Below are 19,386 nucleotides of genomic sequence, written 5' to 3' on the forward strand. Positions count from 1 at the left end.
TTCTCCAGTCCTTCATTATGCTCAAAGCCAGAACTCAGTTCAGCAGCTTTCCCCCCCTGCCTTTCTCTGTCCCCTCCCCTGTTCATGCCTAATGCACATTTGGCATGAATAAGAGCTAAGAGCAGCGAGGAGGCCAACGCATGACCCACATGTCTGTCTCTTTTGCCAGGATAAAAACCTCCATTTCAAACCTGGAAATGTTTCTCAGATTGTTTTTCCCATCCCACCCACCTCTTTTTTCCACAGGAGGAAGCTGCTCATGTGGAATGCTGTGGGAACCTAACTGTTACTTTATCGCACAGTGAGGAAAAGAAGTGCTAATTAAACAACATGCTCTTCTGAAACCAGATGATACTTTCATTTGCTAGAAAGAGGAAGCTTCATGTAAAATCCCTTTGTCTCTGCTTGGTGAAACAAGATGAAATGCCAAGAAGTTTTCTAATTTCATTTGCATAAGCCTTTTTCTTGCTACTTTGAAGAAAGTTCAAAGCTGCCTGGTTGGTTTTTTGCTACTCAGCAGCAGGAATGCTGGCTTTTCATTTCCTCTGTGTTTTGAGTACCAGGAGGGGGAAAACTCTTCATCTGCATATGGTAATGCTGTTCCTTTATTTGGATCTTGAGGACCCACGTTGATGCAGGAGTCCAGAGGCTGAGTTTGGCTCCAGAGGAGTCAGAATGGATTTACCAGCTCCTCTTGTCTGATGGGATGCAGAGGTGGTTCAGGTGATGAAGGATGTTCTTCTAAGCATGAGAGTTTGAATAACGTGCCTGAAATCTCATCTTGGCTATGTCAATAGCCCAGCTTCTTCTTTTCTGTGCATTTTGTTCCTCTTACCCTCTAAGATCTGGTGCCTTGCAAGGCAGAGACCTGCTCAGGTCTGCTGACTGAACATCAGGTTTGTCTTGTCACAGGTAGCCTCCCTTGGGCTTCGCTGTGTCTACAGACTGCTGCTCACTTAGAATCATAGAATCATAGAATGGTTAGGGTTGGAAAGGACCTCAAGATCATTCAGTTCCAACCTCCCTGCCATGGGCAGGGACACCTCACGCTAAACCGTCTCACCCAAGGCTTTGTCCAACCTGGCCTTGAACACTGCCAGGGATGGAGCACTCACAACCTCCCTGGGCAACCCATTCCAGTGCCTCATCACCCTCACAGTAAAGAACTTCCTCCTTATATCCAATCTAAACTTCCCCTGTTTCAATTTTAACCCGTTACCCCTTGTCCTGTCACTACAGTCCCTGACAAAGAGTTCCTCCCCAGCATCCCTATAGGCCCCCTTCAGGTACTGGAAGCTGCTCTGAGGTCTCCACGCAGCCTTCTCATCTCCAGGCTGAACAGCCCCAACTTCCTCAGCCTGTCTTCATACGGGAGGTGCTCCAGTCCCCTGATCATCCTCGTGGCCTCCTCTGGACTTGTTCCAGCAGTTCCATGTCCTTTTTATGTTGAGGACACCAGAACTGCACACAATGCTCCAGGTGAGGTCTCACAAGAGCAGAGCAGAGGGGCAGGATCACCTCCTTCGCCCTGCTGGTCACGCTCCTTTGGATGCAGCCCAGGATACGGTTGCTTTCTGGGCTGCGAGCGCACACTGCAGCCAGCTCATGTTCATTTTCTCATCGACCAGCACCCCCAAGTCCTTCTCCGCAGGGCCGCTCTGAATCTCTTCTCTCGCCAACCTGTAGCTGTGCCTGGGATTGCTCCAACTTAGATATCATCAGTGGATACTTCACTTCTCTCCTCTCTACAACTAAAGATGCTCACAATAAAAGCCAGGAATGTACCAAGACTTTCAGAGGTGGGAAAAACCTGGTCCTATCCCAGGTTGAGATGTGCAGCCTGCTTGTATGGCTCTGTTTCTTAAGGCGATAAGAATAGGGATGGTGATTTTGAAGAAGAGTTGGGATCATCAGTACTACACAGGTACCAGCTACCTCTTTGTGCAGGTGTAGGGCTATGAGGAGCCATGGGAACTCTTAACCTGCACAACAGCAAGTGTCTTGGATGGTCTGCATTGCTTACCCAAAAAAGATCACCCTCACAGGTGATCAGAACGCCACAGCATCCCACATGGGGGCTTTTTTGGTCAAAACCAAAATGGCATTGTAATTTTTTCGTGGGTGAAGCCCATTTTACTGGACAGGTGTATCCAAATTGGATGGTAATGGCATTTAGTTAATTCGCATTGGTTTAGGGAAATGAAACCACATCTATTTTAGTTTCTCAAACATCCCTGCATTGCTGTCCTCTGCTTTAGCTCTCTCCTCATCACATGTTCTCTTTGCTTTGCTCTTACTGAGCAGTCTCTCAGCACGTTGGTTTGGGTTGGAAAGGACCTTAATGTCATCCAGTTCCAACCCCCTGCCATGGGCAGGGACACCTCACACTAAACCATGGCACCCAAGGCTCTGTCCAGCCTGGCCTAGCACACTGCCAGGGATGGAGCATTAACACTTTGGGCACCCTTTGCCAGCCCCTCAGCACCCTCACAGTAAAGGATGATATCTAAGTCGGTGCAATCCCAGGCACAGCTACAGGCTGGGGAGAGAAGAGATTCAGAGCAACCCTGAAGAGAAGGACTTAGTGGTGCTGGTCAATGAGAAACTGAACATGAGCTGGCTTCAGTGTGCACTCGCAGCCCAGAAATCAACTGTATCCTGGACTGCATCCAACCTGAACTTCCCCTGTTTCAGTTTGAATCCATCATCCCTTGTCCTATCCCTACAGTCCCTAATGAAGAGTCCCTCTCCAGCATCCTTGTAGCCCCCTTCAGACACTGGAAGCTGCTCTGTGGTCTCCACGCAGCTTCTCTTCTCCAGGCTGAACAGCCCTGACTTTCTCAGCCTATCTCCATATGGGAGGTGCTCCAGCCCCTGAGCATCCTTGTGGCCTCCTCTGGAATTGTTCCAACAGCTCCATGTCCTTCTTATGTTGAGGACACCAGAGCTGCACACAGTGCTAGGAGTACTTCATTCCTTTAGTTCTGCCTCTTCTAACAACAAAGCACAAACCCAGAATTGCTCATTACAGAGCAGGCACCTCACTAATAATTAATCTGAGACCAGTCACCACAAATGGTTGCAAAGTGGGTGTTTGTGGCTGCCCAGGGCTGCTGCTTGAATACTTTAGCTGTGCCTTTTTCACTGGAGATATCATACTGAAGGTACTGAGGCCATCAGCAGGCACTAAAGCCCTAAACGGGCAGCAGAGATAACAGGTTCTAGTCCTCTTCAGCTACTGAGCAATCCTGTTGTGCAGTCTTACCATGCAGAAGGACAGAAGCTCCTTCTCTACCCTTTGGCTGATGTGCACTGTGTTTTATTTATAGCCTGGGACATTCAAGCAGTGTTAATTTTTCATGCCCTCCTGTTTTCTCTATTAGGTTATGGAAGATCTTTTCCAGACTGTAACAAGCACTGTGCTCTCCAAGTGTCCTCGTGATGTTGAGCTATTTCATAAATACGTAGCTCCTGGCCAGAAGGTAATAAATGTGACAGGAAAGAGCTGCAATTTATGCGTTTTGGGGGCTTTTTACTATAGGGGGCTTAATTTTGTTATTATTTTTATGCCTGTGTTGTCCTGTGTTAACAAACTACGAGGAGCTAAAGGTCAGTCTTGAGGCTGAGTAAGTGTTCAGGCCAACAGAGGGAGAACACAGAACTTTCTATAGCTGGTAGCTCATGTGGCAGAACTGTATCTGTCACATCATCCAACCTCTGAATCATCAGCTGCTGTAATGTGGTACCCTTTAAGCACTGTATAGCTGGGATTTTGGCCCATATTTAGATGACAATGCAGACTTGCACATTAAAACTTAGAAGGAGGTGCTTTTCTGAGTTTCCTCTGGTTCCTTGAACCCTTAAGAGTAGCTTTACATTTTCATTTTCTCTTGTTTTGTCCAAGGGCAGGTTGGAACAAATGCTGAAGAAGAGATTTGTAACGTAAGTACTTGTGTTTCAAAGTGATCTGGAAGAGGGCTTTTGGGGGAAGAGTTCCTACTTTGTGCATGTCCTTTTCATTTCCCAGCTCAATAACTTCTGGGTTAGCGTGATGTCTCCAAAAGAGCATGAATTGCAGTTCCTTTTGTACTGTACTGCATGAGACTGGCATCTGAATCTGCTGGCCTTTGGCTTTTGCTTCCCTGGGCAAGATCTTGTTCTATATGGATATCTTCCTTCCAGCATGTACCTGCACAGTGGTTTCCTCACTGCCCTACTTGGGTTTGGCTTTGGTGCTCTGCCTTTCTTCAAGCTACCACTCCAGTGGCTCCCTTTTTATGAAGCTATTGTTTGCTGTTTTAATGTCCCAGTTAGTTTTCTATTTCCAGTTGCTTGTGCAGCTCCTTTTCCCAGTTCCCTGTGTGCTGAAGAACTGAAGGGTTTTGATTTCTCTCCTTGGCCCCCAAGAATACATCTTCTTCCCTACTCTTTCTTGCCTGTCTCTTCAACCAGTGATGCTGTCCATTGCCCAGAGCACTGTAGGGCTGCTCAGCCCAGCGCTGGTTTTCCTGTTAAGCTACAGGCACACTTGGGCAATACGATGATGATAGATCCTCCCTGTGCCTTGTGCCTGCATTAAGCACTGTGGGAGACCTCAGTGAAGTCAGTGTCTCCCCATCTCAGTCCTTCTCTCTTTGGACCTAAGCTATATTCCCAAAAGGAAGGAGTTGCACTCAGCTTCTCCCATGGTCTGAGCGAAAAAAGAGTGACTCAGCCCATCTCTTTCTCCCTCTCTGTTTCCCTCTTCATCATCTGCTGGCAGGGGCATTCCTGGCTTATACACGTCAGTTACATGCATTGAACCTCTGCCAGTGCTATACCTTACTTGGACCATGGCCTCACATAACCCAAACACATGGAGGGAATATATTTCTTCTTCAGGTATTTCCACCAGAAGCTTTCCCTGTATTAGTGAAACCTCGTAGCCGGGTGTAAGGAGCTTGTGCCCTTTAAGGAATTTGGTTTATAGCTGGATTTAGCCAGTGATACAGAGAGATCAAATCATAGGGATCAGGTTATGCTTTCTTCACTCTGCCCACAACATTTGCTTGGTACCTGGAAAACGTGTCAGCAAAAGTGTCTTCCACTGAGTCCTGATTTCCAGTTATCAAACCTGCAGCATCTTCCACTGTACTTTTTCTGTTTGCTCTGCCATCATGCTGTTATTTTGTTCTGGTGGGAGCTGGTGGAGAATCCACTCCCAGATGAGTCAGAAGAGAAGAGAAACATTGCTGCAAATCATGGAGTCGTAGAATAGTTTGGATTGGAAGGGACCTTTAAAGCTCATCCAGTTCCAACCCCCTGCAATGAGCAGGGGCATCTTCAACTAGATCAGGTTGCTCACATCCAGCCTGGCCTTAAACGTCTTCAAGGGTGGCACATCCACTACCCCTCTGGGCAACCTGTGCTAGTGTTTTACCACCTTCAGTATAAAGCACTTTTTCCTCACTTCCAGGCTGAGATAAATGTCAGGATCTTAGCAAAGTAAAGTGAAAATGTTTGAGCTCCAAGCCCTTTGCACTCTGGGCTGTTATTTTTACCTAACACCATCCTGAACAGGAGAGCTGTGTTGTTGGAGCCATACCAATGAGGAAATGTTTTCCACCAATTTCTAAGCAGCAGTTCTCTGCAGAGCTCACTTCTGACTCAAATGCAGCATTGCAATAAAGCAAAAGTATCTGGAGAGCTTGGCACTTCCTGCCCTGCATCTAGCACAGGAAAACAGCGTTCTTTGCCATATAAAATGGGGTTTGGTTTCTATCCAGAGAAGCATTGCTGGGAAGTCTGACATCACAGCACAAGTTGGCATGGTGGGGGGGAAATGCCTCCTTCATTTTCCAGCGCGGCTCTTAGCCAGAAAACTTTGTTGTTCCTCTCATAGTTATCTTAAAGACTTTTTTTTTCCTCCTCTGCAGCATTTCCTACAGCGAAGCAGTGGAAATTCTGAAGCAAGCTTCTCAAGCTTTCACTTTCAAGCCAGAGGTAGGTGGTTCCATGGCGGTTTGTCCCTGTGCCTGCTCACAACCAGCCTGAACTTTGTAGATCTCCTTTTATTCTGATACCACAAGAGCTGTTACTTCATACAGTAACATATCTCCCTCCAAGGGGTATTTGCACACTTGTAACCCAGGTATCACTTTTGCCCTTTGGGGTTGCAATGGGAACAGTATAAGGAGTAAGATCTGTAGCAGGCGAACATGTAATGTGCAGGGAAGGAAGTGATGAGTTTGCTGTTCAAGGGCCAAGACTTTAGCAAAGGCGCTTCACATTCCTGTATGTGAGTAGTGCTGAGTGTGTTGTGAATTCAGCAGCAATCATCTAAGGATTGATGCTGCAATAGTCGTCAAATAAAGGAATAATATTAGGAGAGCACCACAAGTTTGACAAGGACTAATAAGCCAAAAACATGTCAAAATAGCATGTAATCAAGATGTAAGTAAAGGGAATCCATTGACTTTCCAAAACATGGATGTTGACTGGGAAAAAGGATCATATGCGACTGGTTTTAATACTCTCAGGTTATGGTATTATGCTCCATCCCTGGCAGTGTTCAAGGCCAGGCTGGACAGGGCTTAGGAGCAACCTGCTCTAGTGGAAGGTGTCCCTGCCCGTGGCAGGGGGTTGGAACTGGAGGAGCTTTAAGGCCCTTTCCAACACAAACCGGTCTGTTATTCTTTGGTTTTCTAAAACTTGTGTTTTACCCAATTTCACACACACAGAGCAGTAGGGAGAGCATGCATCTCGTGTATACTGATTTATCTTCGTCTCAGTCTGATGCTTTGAGGAAGATAACCCTCTGGGCTGAAGCCACCTTTGTAGCCAGTGGGTAACTGTCTCATCTCTGTGTACAAGTGGATGTAGAACCTCAAATCCCCTGTCTGTACTGCCTTGGTCTGAGACAGCAAACATAGTTCAGATAAGGAGTCTGCAGAATGTCTGTTCCCCTCTTTCCTCTGCGCTCCCCTGGTGTTCTGTGCCCATCCTATAATGGTCTCTGGTCAAAAGCCACAGAATTTATAACATCACTGGAAGAAAGGAGATGTGAAGGGCATTGCAAATGTCCATGGTTTCTGATAACAGAGAACTGGTTAATGGGATGCTGGGTTTTCTTAAGTGAGAATTAATGTAGCATGTAACAGGACCCAGCAGGGAAGAGAGCGGTCAGCCTAGCAAAGCTGCTTCCTATATACCAAAAGTAATACTGAAATGAGGCTGTGTTGCTGGCTTGAGCAAGCTGACTTTGGATAGGTGCCTATTTCCCTTGAGGTGTGTGGAGTGTGGTTTTGGGGGTTATTTTCTGTTTGGTTGGGGTTTGTTCTGGTTTGATATTAAATGCTTGGGCTTGTTGCAGGGATGATCTCTCCCTGTTCTGTGAAAGTCAAACCATGTTCTTTTCATTGCTTTACTCTGCCTTAAAACTCATGAAACTCTGCTTAACAGATGGCCTATGTGAGAAATTGCTGTGCTTTGTTTCATATTATTCAGAGCTGCACGTCTCTCCTACACAGGGATTTTGGTGGGTCTCTTGCCACAGGCAAGATGCACCAGAGCAGGATCCCAAGTCCCTTTTGCTGTCTTTACAGTGGGGCTGTGACCTCCAGACGGAGCATGAAAAGTACCTGGTGAAGCACTGTGGTGAGGTTCCAGTGTTTGTGATTAACTACCCATATGACCTCAAACCTTTCTACATGCGAGACAATGAAGATGGACCTCAGCACACAGTGAGTCTTTGGATCACACTTCCACCACTTTTTTGGCTAGGCATGTGTCTTAGCCTGTAGATGGTAGATACATGCACGTATACATGTATAGATAAGGATAGTCTTCTGTGCCTCCACTCAAGAAGTCGAATATAAGATATGACCATTAGGTGATCCTCTTCAATCTTTTTCCTGTTGTAAAATAAATCCTCAAAGCAGGAACAACAGGATGGGGAAGATTCAGGAGCTGGATAGTGTTCAGTTATTGCTTAAGTCTCTTAAGAGAAGTTTGCCATAGTTTATTTTCCTGGTAAACTTCTGCACTACTGGGTGAAATGCCGACAATTGCATAGCTGTGAGTAGTCCATGATTCTCTTGTCATCCAAATGTGGCATCCACGTAATCCTCAAAACAGCAGATGGGCACAAGAAGTAAGCTCTTTTTTCACAAGTCTCATGCTTTGAAGGTGTGATTCCCAGTTGAACAGAGACAACTGGAAGCATTGCTTCTGCTGAAAGGAGCAACTGCCCCACCTTGTACCACTGTGGTACTTCAGTGGCTTTAATTCTAGTAACGGTTCAACTATGGGATAAGCAAAGTATCTCTAGAGTACAGAGGAAACTGCCAGCCCAAACCTAACAGCAGAAGTGGTAACCCTGGGACCATTTATCCATTGGCATCATTACCATTAGTGCTGGCTGAAGAAATGGGGGCAGCTGTGGATAAACACAAGTTGCAGCATCAGGGCAGCTTAAAGTCTGAGGGAATCAGGGCTTCAGGAAAGCTGCCAGTGTGTCTTTGCTTCCTTCTGAGTTGCTATTGAGTTCTTTAAACCCTGCACAGGCTGGCCTACATATGTAGGTTGTCACCAGAGTGACCTGATGGGATTCAGTTCATACCACCTGCTGTAGATGTCCTCAATCTGGAACATCACTGCACTCATTTAGGTTTTCTGTAGACTTACTGACGGTTATCACTGTAAAGTTCCCTCCCAGCCTTCTCCTGTCAACAAGAGACTTTTCAAGCACGTGCAAGTACTTTACCTAATTGCAAACAACCATCAGTGTCAACTGTACTTCTGCCACAGATGTATGGCTGTATGATGTGGCTTAAATCAGTTTTCTTTCTTTCAAGGTTGCAGCAGTTGATCTCCTGGTGCCAGGAGTAGGGGAGTTGTGTGGAGGCAGCTTGAGAGAGGAGCGACTGCCCTTCCTCGAGTCACGCTTACAGAGGTATGGAAAACCCACAGATGGCAGGAGATGGCCTGACCAAGAGTGTTTCAGCAGCCCTCAGTGGTTAGTAGGACAGGGGCAGAAGGGCAATTGATGGTAATTAATGGAAGCCTGGTTTTGTCTTTGAGATATCTATTTAACTGAGTAGGTGATCACAAACTGATGAAGTTGTGCTTCTGCTGTAGGTATGCAAACTGCCTCTCTGTTTTAACTCATCAGAGAACAAGAGTCTGTTTATGCTAGGGCAGCAGAATGCCTCAGATCCACTGGGACTGTCTGGATCAGGGTCTGATGCAAGGCATTTCATCCTTTAGCCTTTCCTTCACAGCTTTTGAGGCTGAGATTGGGTTGCAAAGGTGGAAGTTGTCACGTAGGCAGAGCTTGGGTATATTTGTCATCACATTGTGTAACCGAGGAACTGCAGTTCTGCTCAGAAGCTTCTCTCACTGTGATGCAGCTGGCCCCAGTGGCATCATTTCAGAGAATATGGCTCTTTACTAATAGCTTTGTGGGAAGTCTGGGACCTGTACTGTGTCATACAGGCTCCTTCCCTGTTGCTTTATTCTGGATGATGTGACTTTAAGTAATTCTGGGCTAAATTCAGTGTCAGAATATCAAAATTGATGTTTAGTTAACAACAATTGACACAATAGATGGAAATATTCTCCATAGACAATTACTCCCATAGACAATTAATCACGTTTGATTGTTCAAAAGAACCATTCATAGGATCATAGAATGGTTTGTTTTGGAAGGGGCCTTAAAGCTCATCCAGTTTCAACCCCCTCCCAGAGGCAGGGCACCTTCCACTAGAGCAGCTTGCTCCAAGCCCCATCCAACCTGGCCTTGAACACTCCCATTTGGACCAGTCATACATCTGTGCAAAGTGATTCTGGGAGGAGGATTAATCCCAGAGTCACACCATTTACACACTGGGAATGAATTTGTTGCTTAACTCAGCCACGTGCTCACAAAGAGATATCTAGACAATGGAGAAGAGCAAAATCTACTTCAGCATGAGTACAAAATGCGCAGGGCCATTAAAATCACCAGAACATTGGCTCTCAATTTGTAGTATAGGTTATTATTCCCTGTTTCCTGCTATTCTCCTTGCAAACTCTGCCAAAGCAGGTATGCTTCAGCTGAAGCAAAGTACAGCGTTGCCTGCTGCACATTTGGACTTGCAGTGTTTGCCAATGAGATCTGGAATTTACAGCCCTCAAGGTGTAGGGCTGGAGGAAGGGTCTCTGTGGAAGTTGAAGCCAAACTTCCTTGTTTGTCAGGGAAGCCATAGGAAGTATTCCAAGCTGCACATAGAATCACAGAATGGTTTGGGTTGGAAAGGACCTTAAGATCATTCAGTTCCAACCCCCCCTGCCATGGGCAGGGCAGCTCACACTAGGTGTGTCTTGAGTGACCTTAAGGTACAGCTCTGCATTGAGGATGGCCTGGAAAATAACACCTCTTTTCACATGTTTTTCCCAGTTTTGAGTGCTCAGGATCTGATCTGCTGAGCCCAAGTAATTTGTTGAAGCTTTTAAATTCTGCTTCCTGCAGACCCAGCATAACTCCAAGAAATAAAGAACAGGAGGATTCTTGTCTCCTTAGTACACACTTCATACAATAGCTCTCCAAGCCACAGTCAGAGACAGCTGCAGTGCACTGGAGATGAGAGAATTGGTCTCTGCTCTCAGGGTTTTCTGTTCATGTTCAGAGAAATAGGAAAAAACCCAACTTTGCTCTGGTTCTGCCAAGGCAGGAAAAGGAGAGAGGGTTCACTGGTGGCAACTGGAGAAAAGCCTTTTTTATTTGGTAGCTTTACAGAAGTTACACACATTAATAAAGTACAGGAGTTCAATGAGTTCATGCACTATGGAAGGGGAGCCACATAGCCACACACGTGGAGAGACTTTGACTCTCTCACAAATGAGGATTTATTGGCTGCAGGTCTTTGTATATTTAATATTCAGGCCTGTACTCTCCAAACATTCACAAGCAGAGTTTACTGATATGGTTGAAGTTAAGAGCAAGCACAAGTCTTTGCATGAAGCTGGGATCAACCCTGTATGTTGACAAAACAAACTTCATGTTTTAAGCAGCATGTTGGGAACCTGTTCAAGACTGCTAATTACCAGAACTGACAGCCATGGAGCATGTCTTCCCTTCAGTTCCTGCCTTTCCTTTTTGGACTGAGTTTAATCATCAGAGCCTCCCTTTCCTTGTAGCATTCTTTTCCAGGCAAGTGCTGCTTGTGTGGATCTCCGCTGTTCCTTAATTTACAAGGGGTTTTCTTTTTGTTCCACAGATTAGGACTCGCAGATACCTACCAATGGTAAGGCACTATCTTGGTCTTCAAGCTCTATTTCTTATTTTGAGACTCTTTAAACCAGTTATGTCGATCCTGTTCTTGAGGGGACATTTCTTGGCCCAGTTGCCATCACTGCCAGTCTGAATGGAACAGCCTGTTCATTTAAACAACATTTAATCTAATGCTATTTAGCTTGTCTTCCTGATTTGTCCACTCACAGCACAGGTCATTCCTTTCAGTATTGCATGAAGTGGATTAATTTGCAACCCATAATGATTTTTGATATTAAATCATTAGGCTGTGTTCAGAGTTGAATAGATTCTGACCGCCGTTGCCTGAGATAAACAGGTTAGAGAACCACAAGCACTCTGTGACCTTTAGCAGCTCTGTGAATAACTCCCTTTGCAGTTGGCAGGGCAGTTGGGTCGAAAACTCTCCCCTAACAAAGCAGTTGAAGCAATTAAAACTGTCCAGCAATGGAGACAAATCAACCTTTGAATTAACAATTTAGCCTATTAAAACGACAGAAGGATCTTAATGTTCCTCTTGACAAGTGTTTATTGGGATGTACTTTGTAGTATCTACTGTGGAGAAGTTTAGATTCAAAAGAGTATATTCAACTAGTCTGCAGTATTTGGATTGCTCATTAGGGAGGCTGCCTTGAAACAAAGCAGAGCAAGTGTAAGAGGCTTCACTCTCCTATTTCCACAGCATGGAATCACTTGGGAGCAGCCCAGTGCATGGCAGACCTTTACGTCATCTGTTTGCAAACAGCATGGATTAAATATCTCCGTTTATTGTTGGCATTTATGGGCTAGAATTTAATGTATCACTTCATCTGAGGGAAGGCTTATCCTGAACTGGGATGATCAGCTGTGTGATTAGATGCTGCGACACAGCCTTAGGAAGCCTGGTGTTCAGTGGAAGAGCCTTCCAGCATGACTAGGATAGCACAGCTCTGCCTCATGCTTCCTGTAAAAGAGAAGATGATAACATTGCCCATCACCCCTTTGCATCACATTCTGGAAACTCTTTCCTTCTGTCATCTTGTTTTGGAGACTCTTTCCTCCTCTGTTCTCTCCACTCCATCACAGAGGATGCACATTCCCAGAGAAGATTAATACTGTTGTTACTCCTTGACATAGCAGGGTCTAGTGTGCTAGGGAGGTGCAAGGTAGGACTAATCCTGAATGCTTCTGGACTACAGTCCGCACTCTGCCAGAAAACACGGAGATGGTTTGCCAGCATCCATCTTTTCAGTGGAGGTGGCAGGAGAGACTGAGATTAATCTCCTCCAATTTAGTGATTGAATTTAGTCTCCAAAGCTGGCTCTCAAACTCCTTGAAGAACAGTTGAGTCATTCCCTTTTCGGTATAATACTTGCTGACTAATAGTGGTCTGCGGTATGAGATGTTATCCCTTTTGATATCCCTTATATGTTGCCATATCTGTTTCTGCCTGTTTTCTTCTCCCATTAAGCATGAGGATATTGTGGAGGCTGACTTCTAGGGCAGCTTCGGGAGTGGTGTTTGTGCAAGAATCAGTGGGCAAAGAGGAAGCTGATGATGTGAAATGCTGTTGTGCTCCTGCCCATTCTTACCTTTTAGAAAGCTTTTCAGAAGAAGTAGATAAAGGGACATGGTCAGACTCCTGAATATTCTTCAGTTCACTGCCTTGGAAACAGGGGACCTGATCCTGTTCGCGGCCTCCTGGTGCCAGCTTAGCACGAGCAATAAGGGAGCAGGTACTTTGTAATGAACAACATCACTAGCATCAGATTGAGCAGCATTTCAGACAGTCTTTCTACATGCAAGGCACCCATTTCCTCACTCTGGTTATCATCATGCACATCAGTGAAGAAGATGGCCTCATGCTGAGCCCTCTAGAATCCAGGTACCTTATGTTCTGGTGTAACACTGATAAAGGTACACAGTGGCAGAACAGGTGTTATCTGCTGTCTTACAATTTACATTACTGTGTTGTCTTGGCCTTGCTCCTGCTGTAGATGGAGAAGATTGAGATGTGTTAAGCTCTTTAATTCCTAGTTTTCTTTAAAGCCAGAGTGTTCTGTTGGGTCTTTGTGTGGCAGGGTAGAAAGAAGGAATTGGACTTCAGGAGCAGCATCACTGGTGAGCCACTTGCAATCCATGGCCAGTGGCAGCATTCATGTCATAGAATCCTAGACTGGTTTGGGTTGAAGGGACCTTAAAGCTCACCCAGTTCCATGCCCCTGCCGTGGGCAGGGACACCTTCCACTAGAGCAGCTTGCTCCAAGCCCCTGTGTCCAACCTGGCCTTGAACACTGCCAGGGATGGGGCAGCCACAGCTTCTCTGGGCACCCTGTGCCAGTGCCTCAGCACCCTCACAAGGAAGAACTGCCTAAGAGCTCATTTCAGTCTACCTTTAACCTCCTCCATAGCCCAGTGAAGATGAATAGCCCATCACTGTCCTTGACAGCTTCCTAGTCTTACTACTCCTGTTTTGGGGAGAAACCAGAGCACTGTGCTGGGCCATACAGATGCAGGCACAAAGTCAGTGCTAAAGCCAGCCAAACTGTGCCCAGACCCTGTCATGCCAATGGAAGTGTTTTATATTGAATGCTTTCTTTGTGGATCCCCCAGAAGTTGTAGCAGAGCCTGAAACCAAAGCCAGCCTTCAACCCAGCAACCCTGGTGATGTTTGTCCTGAAACACTCAACAAAACGATCCTGCAAATGGCATTTCAGAGTAGTTTTTCATTAGCCTTTCATTAACGATTATTTCCTAGTAGAATATAAAACTTCATGCACCACAGTATCTCTATTCTTTCAGCTTTCCCTTTTTCCAGCCGGCTGCAGAGGCTTCAGTGGAGCGAAGGGGTTACACAAAAGATCAAGATTGTATTTGTTTTGAAAGGAGACCGAAGAGAATACACTCTGCTCATGAATGGTCACTAAGAGAGCGTTGATGTTCACAGTGCTTTTCTGTGCAACACAGGAGCTGGCGATGATAATAAAAGGGTATAGGTTTTTTAAAGGATGAAAGGAAATGCTCTTCTAACTTGGCACATAACAAGCTCCTGGAATTCATTGCTGGGGGATGTTGTTGCAGCACATACTTCAGTAAGATTCAAATCTCTGAAGACCTCCAGGTCCAGAATATGAGTTCTGGGGCTAGCTGGGGTCACAGAAACTTATTTCCCCGTGGAAATATGCTGCACAGTCCCTCAGTTGCCAAGGGAGGGCTCAGCTCTCCTCTTAAGTATGAGCTACTAGGAGGAATAGCAAGACTAGTTCATGACTGTGTTTGAGGTGAGAAACGTCCAGTGTCTGGAGACTACTGAATGAAGGAAAACCTCAGGGAGCATTTTCCATCCTAAAGGGAATTTTCTCATCATCTGCAGGCAGTTACTTTTTCTTTCATCTGGGAAGAATGGAAAATTTCTCAATTCTTTTGCTTCTTCTAAGCACAGTCATCAGAAAGGATTCACACTCTTGATCCTCAGCATGTTTAATTCAATGGACTTTTTCCATTAGCTTTAATGGGTTTTGTTTCGCTCCTTTTGCCAGGATGGCTTCTCCGAGTGCTTTGAGATCTACAGATGAAAGCCCTGGATAAGAAAGGGTAGAATTTATTATTATTGTTCATCTGGAAGAAGCTGAGTTATTTCATCTCCTTAGAATGACTTTATAAACTCTGCTGCCAGCAAAAGGGAGAGAAAAGATGCTGGGCTTAGTCTCAACTGTCTTTGCAAAGGATGAGATATGCTTACAAACGTCATCAGAAATGGCTGTGCTGTTATTTGTATGACTGGTTTCAGCCAGAGCTGTCACCAGTTCTGCTCAGAACTACTGGGCTGGTACAGATTGATCTGCCAGGGCCAGCACCCACATCCCTCACATTTACAAGGTCTTTCCTGTTTCACAAGTCACCCCCACCCTCAGCATCAGATCTGCCCATCATCTTCCTTGTCAAGCCTTGAGAAGCTGCTGAGTGGAGCTCCCCAGGGGCAGTTCCAGTGTATTAGTGGAAACTCGAATACTTCTTATGAATCTCTCACTTTTAAGCCTGCTGCTCAACTTAGAGTAGAGGCATAACTGCACTTTATAGAACCATAGAATAGTTTGGGTTGGAAAGAACCTTAAGATCATCCAGTTCCAACCCCCTGCCATGGGCAGGGACACCTCACACTAGACCATGTCACCCAAGGCTCTGTCCAGCCTTGAACACTGCCAGGGATGGAGCATTCACCACTTCTTTGGGCAACCTTTTCCAGTGCCTCACCACCCTCACAGTAAAGAACTTCTTCCTTAAATCTGACCTGAGCTTCCTCTGCTTAAGTTCAGACTTTAAGTCTGTGTGTCAGTGCTGGTAGGAAGAATTAAGAAGTTCTATGATTTTACAAAGTTTGCTTCTGGTTTTACTACTTGGGCAGTAGAGGGGAAAACCACTGTGGGAAAAAGCACCTGAAGGCTGGATTGAGTGTAATAAATATAGCTTCCCAGATGTTTAACTGCTGCTAATGAACTGCAAGGAAAAACATTATTTCATGGTAAAGTCCCTTCCAACCCAAACCGTGCTATGATTCCATATGATATAAAAGGCACAGTGTCAAACTGAGCTTGCCAGGGCGATCTCTTGCAGATGTAGAATTTATTGGAGAGTATCTTATTTTGCAAGTAGAGGTGATCAGTGGCATTCCTTCATAGAATAATAGAATAGTTTGAGTTGGAAAGGACCTTAAAGCTCATCCAGTTCCAACCCCTGCCACAGGCAGGGACACCTTCCACTGGAGCAGCTTGCTCCAAGCCCCTTTGTCCAGCCTGGCCTTGAGCACTGCCAGGGATGGGGCAGCCACAGCTTCTCTGGGCACCCTGTGCCAGCGCCTCAGCACCCTCACAGGGAAGAGCTTCTGCCTTATCTCCAATGTGAACTTCCCCTGTTTGAGTTTTAACCCGTTACCCCTTGTCCTGTCACTACAGTCCCTAATGAAAAGTCCCTCCCCAGCATCCCTGTAGCCCCCTTCAGACACTGGAAGCTGTTCTGAGGTCTCCACACATCCTCTCTTCTCCAGGCTGAGCAGCCCCAACTTTCTCAGCCTGTCTTCATACTTCCACCTCACTCTTAAAATGTAGTCTTCAAGGCAACAAAATTCTGACATCCAAGCAAGTATGCTTAAATAGATGTATATTTAAGCCATACAATAATGTATGTTTTACATATTTATATATATATATATATGCACACAAATATACTGTTTTTCCTCACAGCTCATTAACAGTGGTTAAAACCTGGGAAGCCATTTACTGCAATCAATCCAATCTTCATTTTTTTCCACAGTGTTTTTCCCCCTCTACTCCACTGCCTAAGTAGTAAAACATATATTTGCATTTATATTTCAGTGTACTTGATTTCTCTTTCTTTAAACTGGGATGATTAAATACACACAAAGATTAGAAGCATGTAATGCATCTGGAGTCACTCAATCTCTTTTATAGGGCATTCATATAAAGAATAACTTTGTGGCCACAGCAAGCTCAGAAGTGGCCCCATAAATCATTAGAACCACTGAGATGTTTTTCACTCCTATTAAAATAAAACTGTTGGTGACAATTTATGGCTGCAAATATAGTTCACAGCAGCCACAGTCCAGCTGGGAAATGGGGAACTCTAAAGAATCATAGAATCATAGAATAGTTAGGGCTGGAAAGGACCTTAAGATCATCCAGTTCCAACCCCCCTGCCATGGGCAGGAACACCTCACGCTAAACCATGCCACTCAAGGCTCCATCCAGCCTGGCCTTTGAACACTGCCAGAGATGGAGCATTCACCAGTTCTTTGGGCAACCCATTCCAATGCCTCAGCACCCTCACAGTAAAGAACTTCTTCCTTTTATCTAAGCTGAACTTCCCCTGTTTCAGTTTGAACCATCATCCCTTGTCCTATCACTGCAGTCCCTAATGAAGAGTCCCTCTCCAGCATCCTTGTAGTCCCCTTCAGACACTGGAAGCTGCTCTGAGGTCTCCACGCAGGCTTCTCTTCTCCAGAGAAGAGCCATCATAGTCTTGTGGACACCCATATAGTTGGAATATCTATTTCCAAATGTTTTCCAAGTTTCCTGTGCTGTTCTCCGATATGAAACTTCTTGTTCCAGGTCTCATTTTGTGGAGAAGATATGTCCAAGATTTTTTGCTGACTTACTGTGGAAATAGATGACTCAGTCTGTAAGAGTGATTAGGGGAAAAGCAACAAAGCCCCATCGTAATTACCTTAAGAGACAAAAGGAAATCTGAAGGAATGTTCAGCGGGCAGCAAGACCTGTTTAGGCTTCTGAGAAATTACTGGAAATTACTTTGGCTATTAAAAAGAAGACAGAAAAAGACTAACGTAGGGCGGATTTCCACACCAGCATGGCAGGGGCTAAACAAACCCAAGCAGGCAACTCCCATCTCCAACAATGAAAATGTTTTGTGATTCTACAGGAGCTGGGCTTTGTGCCTCTGCTGGGAGTATTTTAGATACTGAAACTTACCAAGATGCTTCCAATATAAGCTGAGCTGTTCTTTGTACCCAGATGAGTTCTTGCTCCTAACCAAGACAGGCTCTAGTGTATTAGCAAAGCGTAGCTGTGCTGCTTGAACTGTGTTTGCACTTGGGGTTTCTGCTAACATAGTTCTGCCTGTCAGGGAGCTGCTCCTCTTCACATCCCTGACCCCCACTGCCTGTGCTGGCAGAAATCCACAGTGATCAAAGCAAAGCGATGAGGACGGAAAGCAAAACCCAAGATAAAAAGCTCACTCTAATTACATAGAATCACAGAATGGTTCGGGTTGGAAAGGACCTTAAGATCAACCAGTTCCAACCCCCCTGCCATGGGCAGGGACACCTCACACTAAACCATGGCACCCAAGGCTCTGTCCAACCTGGCCTTGAACACTGCCAGGGATGGAGCATTCACAGCTTCCCTGGGCAACCCATTCCAGTGCCTCACCACCCTCACAGTGAAGAACTTCTTCCTTATATCCAACCTAAACTTCCCCTGTTTCAATTTGAACCCATCACCTCTTGTCCTGTCACTACAGTCCCTGATGAAGAGCCCCACTCCAGCAGGCTGCAAATGTAACTGTGTGTTTAAATTACAGGTATCTAGACCTCCGCAAGTTCGGCTCAGTTCCTCACGGAGGCTTCGGCATGGGCTTTGAACGCTACCTGCAGTACATCCTGGGAGTTGACAATATCAAGGATGTCATTCCTTTCCCCAGGTTTTCTCACTCCTGTCTCCTGTAGCACTTGACTCACATGGGGAAAACTGCTGGCGTGCTAAATGGATAGAACATGCCAGGGTATGACGAAGTGCGGTTTAGTGGGAAATCAAGGTCATTTTTGTATCACTGAAACTCTTGGTACATGTAATAATGGCTTATTGAAAAGAATACATGTTCTGGTAAGATATGGAAGCACATTTGATAACAGTTTGTGTCCTCAGTGTGCTTCAGGAGTATTAATAAATCCCATTTAACTAAAGGGTTAAGATACTCATGAGACCAGTACAAGCCATGGGAGTACTGAATAAGCATTGTTGGGAGTAGTGGGGGTTTTATGTGAAATACTAATAAAGAGGTGTGACCTGAAATGGACTGGGAGCCAGGAATGCTGTGAGGCTGTAATAGGCATTCATTAAATGCCTGAACGGTGCTTTGAAGATTGAGTGCTATAAAATTGGGAAGTATTGTCATGGCTGTGATGCACTTGCTCTTGCGAAATGGCTGCTGTAAAGTGTGAATGTCCCCACCCCAAGTTGAAAGCAGATATTGTTTACCTTGGAAAAATCAGCCAAATCCAGCAAGGAAAAATGCCACATTGGAACCGCTGGAGTGAATTAGGTGAACGATGTCTGAGTTTGTGAATCATCAATAAAGACGTGCGCTGGGTTGTTTTGTAACTCTGCATGGTTTCTTCTGTTTTAAAACCATAGCACTTGACATCAGTGTTCTCTTCATTGTCTTGGGTACATGTTTCCTTTCTGTATACCCAAAGTAGTTACCCAGCTTCTGCGGGAGGTGTCTGTTTTCTGTCCCCGAGACAGCAAATGTCCATGGCACAAAGAAATACTCACTTATATGAGAGTTCATTCATCTCTTCAGAGCCAGTTTGCAATTTATTGGTG

The 19,386-nt window shown here is 45.3% G+C and overlaps 1 protein-coding gene across 2 annotated transcripts in view; it reads left to right on the top strand.

Annotated features, from left to right (window-relative positions):
• The window catches only part of NARS2 (asparaginyl-tRNA synthetase 2, mitochondrial), a 60,581-nt gene extending 41,420 nt beyond the window's left edge, over positions 1-19,161 (top strand). Inside the window, exons 8-14 of one of the 2 annotated variants that reach the window (XM_065678855.1) lie at positions 3,384-3,482; positions 3,905-3,942; positions 5,916-5,982; positions 7,584-7,721; positions 8,835-8,932; positions 11,238-11,264; positions 18,362-19,161. In XM_065678855.1, the coding sequence (XP_065534927.1) occupies positions 3,384-3,482; positions 3,905-3,942; positions 5,916-5,982; positions 7,584-7,721; positions 8,835-8,932; positions 11,238-11,264; positions 18,362-18,506 (612 nt within the window). In that variant the 3' untranslated portion in view covers positions 18,507-19,161. The remainder of the gene's footprint in view (positions 1-3,383; positions 3,483-3,904; positions 3,943-5,915; positions 5,983-7,583; positions 7,722-8,834; positions 8,933-11,237; positions 11,265-18,361) is intronic. The other variant, XM_065678856.1, reaches the window with a different exon arrangement.
• Positions 19,162-19,386: the final 225 nt, after the last annotated feature.

The sequence above is a fragment of the Lathamus discolor genome, chromosome 4, assembly GCF_037157495.1.
Source record: "Lathamus discolor isolate bLatDis1 chromosome 4, bLatDis1.hap1, whole genome shotgun sequence".
Taxonomy (NCBI): domain Eukaryota; kingdom Metazoa; phylum Chordata; class Aves; order Psittaciformes; family Psittacidae; genus Lathamus; species Lathamus discolor.